We start from the raw sequence: 8,244 nt of genomic DNA, 5'->3' as shown, positions 1-8,244 counted from the left end.
AAAAAAAAATAATAATAATAATAGTAGTAACAAATGCATACAGATTGAGAATTATAGAAATATAGTTCAATTTAAAGGTATAATTCTATATGGGTATGTACTTGTATCTAATTCAAACGCAAAAATGAGGAACCGCGGCCACCTCTGTGCGCGACCTCTAGGTCCAGGTGACATGAATATACTTGCAGCATATTTTGCCGATTTGACGTAGGGTTGCCTATTTACACGGGATGTGGAAACCTTTTAACGCAACTTAATGAAAAAAAATGTATTTCCTTCGTCTAATTATGGTTAATGCCCATACATACATTTTTTACATTAATGTGCAACGTATAAAAAACAAAAATAAATTAAGCAAACATTTTTCTTTTTAATTTTTTGTTGATTATAGCATTTTTAAAAATTTTTATTTTTACATAAAAAGATTGTCTATAATGTCAACTTTAAGTACCCAAATGGGCGTAATGGGCTACTTATTCGTTTGGACTCTAGATCGTCTAATGCTCGAGCAGTACGATGACTAGACATTGAAATTTTATTAAATTGTATATTTTTGAAAGAGTTTCCTCTCTTCTTTCAAAAGAATATTAGACCTCTAATTATAGCTTCAAGGTTAGTCCTTTTATTAAAACAAGAAAAAGGAAGGGTGTGTAAAAAAATAAACCTAATGAGTAATAAAATTATAGTTAAAAAAACCAACAACACGCTTTTATTACAAGAAGAACTAAAAGGAAAAAAATTATTTATTGATTTAACGATTTGACAAATAAGGATATGAAGTTCCTAACTTGATATTATTTAACCTTTTAAACTAGCTTAAAATAAGTTTATAGTAATTGGCACGAAGTCATGGTCGAAATAAAGTCCACTGAAAAGTTAGTTGCAGCTATTTTTTACAGGCATCCCATAGGTAGAGGGCTCGGGTGTACGAATTTGTTGTAACATCAGGAGGTAAAGACTTGCTCTAGCTGCTAGTTTTTTAAAATTTCCTCTAATCACGTCGTAAGCAGATTTCCCATGTGAACTTGCAACAAAGTTTAATTCTGCCATTTCTTTGAAGCGATTTTCATGATTTCAGACCTTTGGTAAAGTTAATATGATTTATTTATATTGTTTTTTTGTTTTACACCCGTTTCCTCTTTCAAAAGTATACAATTTCATAAAATTTCAATGTCTATTCATCATATTGCTCGAGCATTAGACGATCTAGTGTCCAAACGCATAAGTAGCCCATTACGCCCATTTGAGGCTTGAAGTTGACATTATAGACAATGTTTTTATGTAAAAATAAAAATTTTTAAAAATGCTATAATCAACAAAAAATAAAAAAGAAAAATGTTTGCTTAATTTATTTTTGTTTTTTATACGTTGCACACGAATGTAAAAAATATACAATTAAATCCCATAATTAGACGGAAGAAATACATTTTTTTTTTTATTAAGTTGCGTTAAAAGGTTTCCAAGATACAGCACTTTAAAGAAAGGTATGTATGACGTTTTCTTAAAATTTAAGTCCCTTGTAAATAGGCAACCCTACGTCAAATCGGCAAAATATCCTGCACGTATATTCATGTCACCTAGACCCTCAACTTCAACTTTCATCCAAATCCTTAGAGGTCGCGCACAGAGGTGGCCGCGGTGACATGAGAAGCCTCAATCAAAAATTGAAACGCAGTTAAGATAGTAAAGAAAATATAAATGATTAATAATAGGAGCAAAACTATATATAGAAAAAAAGAGATAAATATATGCAGCTTTAAATAAGAATACCACGAATCAAAGACTTCTAGCTAAAGAAAAATTCCACCTTTTTTCAATTTGTTTAAATAAATTCGCTGTTTTTTTTTACACTGTAAAAGGTATTTATGTACACACGAACTTGATATTTTTTTATGTATGTAAGTAGATATACGAATATGCTTGGTGTGCGTTGGTGTTGCTTTGGTGAGGTCATTGTGGGAGGGTTGGTCTGTACGTCCACTGTCCAAATGTCAAAGTCAACTAATCCCCCTATCCTAATACCAAGTTTGGCACTTCGTCGGTCTAAGTCCTGGCTCAGGGCGCGGCTGCCACACTTTCCCTTGGCTCTAGATAATCTTCCCCCTCTGAGAAGGTCCAATGAAACTCACGGATGTGTGGTGATGGACAACACACACGGCAGCTTGGTTGAAAATTCACACAAAAAAATTAAAATTTTAAGTGGCCATCGTCCCATCTTCAGTTCCCACTTCCAAGAACGCTGAGGTCCTTAGAAGGCACCCTGAAGATGAGGCAGGCTTCCCCCCTTATACTCGCCAATTGGGCACAAACTACACGCGATGATCCCCAGTAATGATACCCTCTTGACCCTAACGCGTCCGATAGAAAATATAGAATTAAATAAAAAGATAGAGTTAATTAGGGTAAACTAATAAAAGAAAACAAAGGTGTTAGTAAAAAGCCATGTGAAAAGTGAAAATTAGTGGGCTATTGCGTTGGGCGCCATTGTTATGTAGCAGCATGGTCGAGCCGGGCGAGGCGGCATGCAACCATGCTTGCATCCCAAGCTAGCTCGTCGTCGGGGTGGGTCATTTCTGCCTGCCTTGCTATTAGCTACATAAACAAACAAGTTATTCATGCCTGATAGTTCACTACGGGAGACAACACCAATAAAGATAAATAATTTAAGAAAAACAGGGGAAAATAGAAATGAAGAAAAGGTCCAGTCCGGTCTTGTCAGGTGGAGTCATCCCGCCCTTCTTCAACGCGGACTCCACGTGAAGCCTTGGGCGTCGTCGTGACTCCTCGTCTAATTTACGACGCCCCCTAAACCTGACATTAGTCCGTCTAAATAATTGTCTACCATGTCTAATCGAATCTACTATTAAAGCAAGGCCTACAAAAAAATCTAAATGGCAATAAAAGTGAACTCAGTTGTGAACTTAATCTAATATTCGGGTGTAAAAGGAACCCATTGCAAATAATACTAAATAAAAACTTAAGTGAGGAAAATAAGGCAAAAATTTAAACGAGCACAAAATCAAAAGGCTATGGAATTCAATATAGGAGCCTAGTAATGTTAAATGCAAAAAAAAAAATCTATAGCTACTTATTGTGAACCAACCACCGAATTTCAACGAGAAATTCCAGGCTAATAATTACAGCGATAAAAAAATTCCATTGTTCGCGAGAAAAGCAGTTACTAGCAAAATTAGCAAGGTTACTGGTAAAATAAGCAAAATAACTAAACGGTATACAACAAAAAAACTTAACTCGGAAAAGCCGAGCAAGGTAAAAAAAAATCCAACCACTCTAAATCCTATATATGTATGTAAGTATATAAGTAAAGTCTAGGTCATAATAACAACTAAATATGTATGTATGTATCGGAGTAACAAAATTTAAGGAATGCTCCTCTGATGCCACTACTGTTGATCCGCGGTGTGGTTGGAGCACATGCCTCCACGGCTCTCGCTGGTTCTGATTGGCGGCGTAGGCGGAGCGCTAGTCTCCACTGCCCTCACTGATGCTGCTCCCGTTGACCGCGCTGAAGTGGATGCTGTTCTTTTCCTCGCTGTTACCCTTTCGTTGACGACTATGCTCTTCTGTATGGGGCTGTGCAGAGTCCACAGGTCTGTATTATGGCCTGTGTTAGCTGGACCAGCTGGAACAGCTGTCGGCGACGGCGGTGTTGTTGTTGCCAAATATCTGTTGGCCGGTGTCAACTACTCTGGCTTAACGTTGAGGTGCGGATATAACCCAGGATGGATGCGGATATTTATCCGCCCGGATGCATGTGTGATTTTATGTACATACATTAGACAGCATCACTCCCCATACAAAAAAAAAAAAACCGGTACTATTTTTCCATTGCAATTATAAAATCTATTATATTTTAAGACGTCCACCAAAATATTTCGGAAAAATATTAAGATTATTAAGTGAGCTAGACCGATTTGAAAATACCTCCAAAAATTGAGGCTTTTATGAATAAAAATAGTTTCTTAAAGATTTTTTTTTGAAAAAATCCCCTCAAATGACAAAACGGTTTAACTTAAAATTTTTGCATAAAAATATTTAAAAAAATTTTTAACGGAATCGTAATGAGATTTTTGATGCCGTTTTTTAACTTTTTTCAAAGATTGGTATAGGAAGAACTTGAATAACTGAACCTAAACTCTTTCGATTTAGACTTGGGAGGTGTCATTGGAAAGGTATTTTCTCCCCTTTTTATTTCTTTGCTAATAAACTCATTCAAAGGATGGCAGAGAAAGGTAGGATGAATGAACGTCATTCAAAGTTGAATTAAGATGTGTTGGTATTCGAAAAAACAAACTTGGACACGAATGACGTTTTTTTGGCCAGAAATAAAAACAATGTGAAAATACCTTTCTACTGAGATCCGATGTGTCTAAATCAGATAATTTTTGAAACAGTTATTCAAGTTTTTTTTAAACCAACCTTTGAAAGAAGTAAAAAACATCATCAAACATCTCATTCTTACGATTCTGTTGAAAAGATTTTCAAATATTTTTATGCAGATTTTTTAAGCTTAATCTGTTTTGTCATCTGAGGGGACTTTCTTCAAAAAGTTCTTTAACAAGCTATTTTTATTCATAAAAACTTCATTTTTGGAGGTATTTTCAAATCGGTCCAGCTTACTTAAATCGTAATATTTTTCCAAAATATTTTGGGGGACGTCTTAAAACATAATAAAATTTGTAATCCCGGCGGAAAAACCGCAACTTTTTTTGGTGATGCAGTCTAACATACATATATACTAGAGCTCTTGTTAATCGACTAACCGATTAATCGGTTAATCGAATAGAAAAAGTTGTTTCAAAAAATAATCGAATACCATTAATCGATTAACCGTTCACTTTCGACTAACCGTTCATAATCGACTAGTTGTTTTCATTCGATTACTTGACAGATTCGACTATTCGAATAGTTGTTTTCTTTCAATATTTCATAAGTTTTGCGGTTGATAGGCTTTGAATATTTATAGTACCAAAAATGGTGTGGTACTGCATGAATTATGATGGAGATGAATACGTAAACAATATGCAAAATTCAAAGTGAATACATTGTAATATATATTTATATGTAAATACATACATACATATACATCAGTCAAAAGAAAACATATTATTAACATGCATACATATAAAATTGGTTTTTTGTGAATGAGACAGTTTAAATAGAAAACACCGTAATTCTGTTATCAAATGAAGCGAAAATAAACTGAATAACATTAAAACAACATCTACTTGTTAACATATTGTAATTTCGATTGATTTAGTTTAGTGAGTATTCATAAAACATTTATTTTGATATAAGAATGTCAACATATGTACATTCTGCGGAAGTAAGCAACTTCTGCGTGCGGTAACAATGTTACCCGCGCTTGAAAATGTTCTTTCTGATTCTGCCGACGTTGGTGGAATAGAAAGATATCTTTTGGCAATCTCAAAAAGTTTCGGATAAATCCCAGAATGATTTGTCCACCATAGGAGCGGATTGACGTTGTGCCCAATTTGAGGCTCAGCAGCATAAAAGTCCAATTGAGTTTGCAAATCACTATGGTTGCTTTCACGTTGAAATTAAAAGCCCAGTTGAGTCTGTTGAGAAATCTGCTGTGGCTCATAAAAACCCAAATTATGGTTTTGCAATAAAGAACTTATAAAGGAAACCACTTTAGCCTTAGTTCCCTCGATTTCGTATATTAAATTCTTATATCTAGGGTGCAAAAATGAAGACACTAACGCGGCAGAGATATTATTATTACCAATACCAAATCTCTTCTGAAGTGATGTCCGTGCAGTTTTTTTTTTTAAATCTCCTCATTCGACTGTTCACACGATGACGAAGCCATATGATTATTTATAAGGTAATGTACAAGGGGACGAATTATTGATATGGAAATGTTTTTTTCAGTGCACAGCACATTTGTGGCTACATCGAACGGATTGAGAACCTCGACCAACTTTTCCATATTGGTCCAGTCTGTTTCCAGAATTTCAAGCTTTATAGCTTCGTTTATTTTTGTCTCACTTCTGTCGGCAATAACCAAGCTGATGGCATTTCTGTTGTCGAGCAGACTTTCACACATACGATACTTGGAATTCCACCGAGTTTCGACACATTGCAGTAATCTGCTTTCCCTCAATCCCAGTTGCACTTGGCGATTGAATAGTGTTGTTTTAGCTACAGTTGATCTGTGGAAATACCTTACCAAATTTCGTCCCTTATTGCAAATTTCTTCATATTTTGGAACTGAAGACATTGCATCTTTAACGACGAGCTGGAGAAGATGTGCACTACATTTTACACTATTAGGAACACTTATTAGTTGAGCTGCAGCTGCGTTCATCACATTTGCGCTGTCGTGTGTTATAGCTTGTGTTTTCTCAGTTAACCCCCAGTCAGTGAGAGCCACTTCGATAGATGCACTTATATTTTCTGCCGTTGGTCTACCTGGAAATATATATGTACGTACTTATGAATATGGAGCAGTTTTTATATAAGTAAACGAATAAACGTGTAACCAAATAGAATTTTACCAGGTAGCTCTTCGTTGCAAAGTGTAACGTGACATAAACGATGGTTGCTGTTTATATATTGCGCTTCGACTGATATGTAAGCATTTTGGGTTCGAGAAGTCCATTCATCTACAGTGATCGCCACACTAGATGCATCCGACAGTTCAGTTTGAACTCGATCCTTAACGTCGTTATAAAGCAATTGAAGACGGGAATGGATGCTCTGTTCGCATGGAACCTTATATGCGGGCTCCATCACCTTCATAAACTCATGGAATCCAGGCGTAGCAACAAGAGAAATGGGTAACATATTTGTTGCAATTAAACGTGCTATTGCACGAGAAATGGTCTCTTGGCGCTCGTTTGAAATAGTTTCGCCATCTTCGTTTTTTCTTCTACGCTTGACATTTTTTGCCGGGCTTGGTTCGGCACATTCACTGTTGGCTACATCTGTGGTCCTGGGGAGGATAAACTATGGAAAATTACCACTTATTGGTTCGTTAACATAAACATACATTTCCAGGTCCTGCTCCTTGTCCCTCTTATGAATGGCCTTCAAATGGGTTGCCAAAGACGATGTCGAATTATTACAGGCCATATTTTGTCCACATATTGTACACTTGACTTCTTTTCCACCTTCGGAATTAGAAAAGAAGTTCCACGCCCCGCTACGCTTACGTAAACTCATTTTGGACGAAGCAAATTTTTTGTTTTGAAGTGAGACAAAATTTTTATTTAAACAACTTTCACTATTCGAATAATGACAATTAATGAATTGCACGACTTGTCGAAGATAATGAAACGATCGAATACTTGCTATTCGATTTTCAGTCAATGCAAAAGTTACTACTCGACTATTCGAATAATCGGTTAACCTGATAATCGACTGTTAACAAGAGCTCTAATATATACCCTTGTTTGCAAATATATAGGTGTGTGTGTTGGCTGCGACTGTGATTAACCACGGTAGTTGTATCGATGATGGCTGGTGCGTGTGTACGTGTGCGACTCCGTTGCTTCCGATCATCAAGGTTTCATGCTCCGACTACGTGGCGAGCGAGTATTTGTCCAAGCGGCACTCAAAAGTGGAGCTCCTTTTGCTGGGTATTTCAGCAGGCGATCTGAAATTAAGTAATATTTTGTATGTATCTAGGCATATCATTCACTTTCTTTTATACCTTCCGGTTTACTAATATACATATCCCTCGCCTAATAATATAGAGATGTAACCCAAAATTACGTTTTTGGAGATTTCGTTATGCAATTAATAAGCTTGATAAGTAGAATATATTCAGTCTAAGACATAACCAAACTTCCCAAATATGCCGAAGATATGTTTCTTTCCATCTGTTTTTTTCTATACCAACTGTATGAGTTGATAACACTTTGCTTGCGTTCTCTCACAAAATCTAAATCATCCAATACCTCGTTGCATCATCAAACGTACGATATGTACATATTATATATGTATGTACATGCCGCAAGGTGTAAATATAAATATGCTCTTACTGCCTGGGGACTTACCTCGAATTCCTTATTAGTATTTAGTGACCCCCAGAAGCTCCTCGGTTATCAATATATGCGACGGTTCCTTACTCACGCGCACTCAAACGGCACATGATCCTCATATATATGTATATATATTTTATTTTTTTCCACCTTTTTTTTTGCACGATTATAAAACTGCGAATATATTCCCGCACTAAGACCGCACTGCGTCGAA

The 8,244-nt window shown here is 36.0% G+C and overlaps 1 protein-coding gene across 1 annotated transcript; it reads right to left on the bottom strand.

Moving 5' to 3' along the window:
* Positions 1-5,812: 5,812 nt before the first annotated feature.
* Positions 5,813-7,209, bottom strand: LOC108380668 (zinc finger BED domain-containing protein 1-like). The gene is made up of 3 exons (XM_017637059.1): positions 7,037-7,209; positions 6,543-6,979; positions 5,813-6,456 (listed from the first exon to the last, which is right to left on the bottom strand). Exons 1-3 carry the CDS (start codon positions 7,207-7,209, stop codon positions 5,813-5,815), a joined length of 1,254 nt encoding a protein of 417 aa, XP_017492548.1.
* Between the last annotated feature and the right edge of the window lie 1,035 nt (positions 7,210-8,244).

This window comes from Rhagoletis zephyria, unplaced genomic scaffold, assembly GCF_001687245.7.
Source record: "Rhagoletis zephyria isolate East Lansing unplaced genomic scaffold, Rhagoletis_zephyria_1.1 Rzeph_scaffold_20003, whole genome shotgun sequence".
NCBI classification, from domain to species: Eukaryota; Metazoa; Arthropoda; class Insecta; order Diptera; family Tephritidae; genus Rhagoletis; species Rhagoletis zephyria.
The sequence above is the reverse complement of the archived record's forward strand: the minus strand, read 5'-3'. Positions and strand labels throughout refer to the sequence as shown.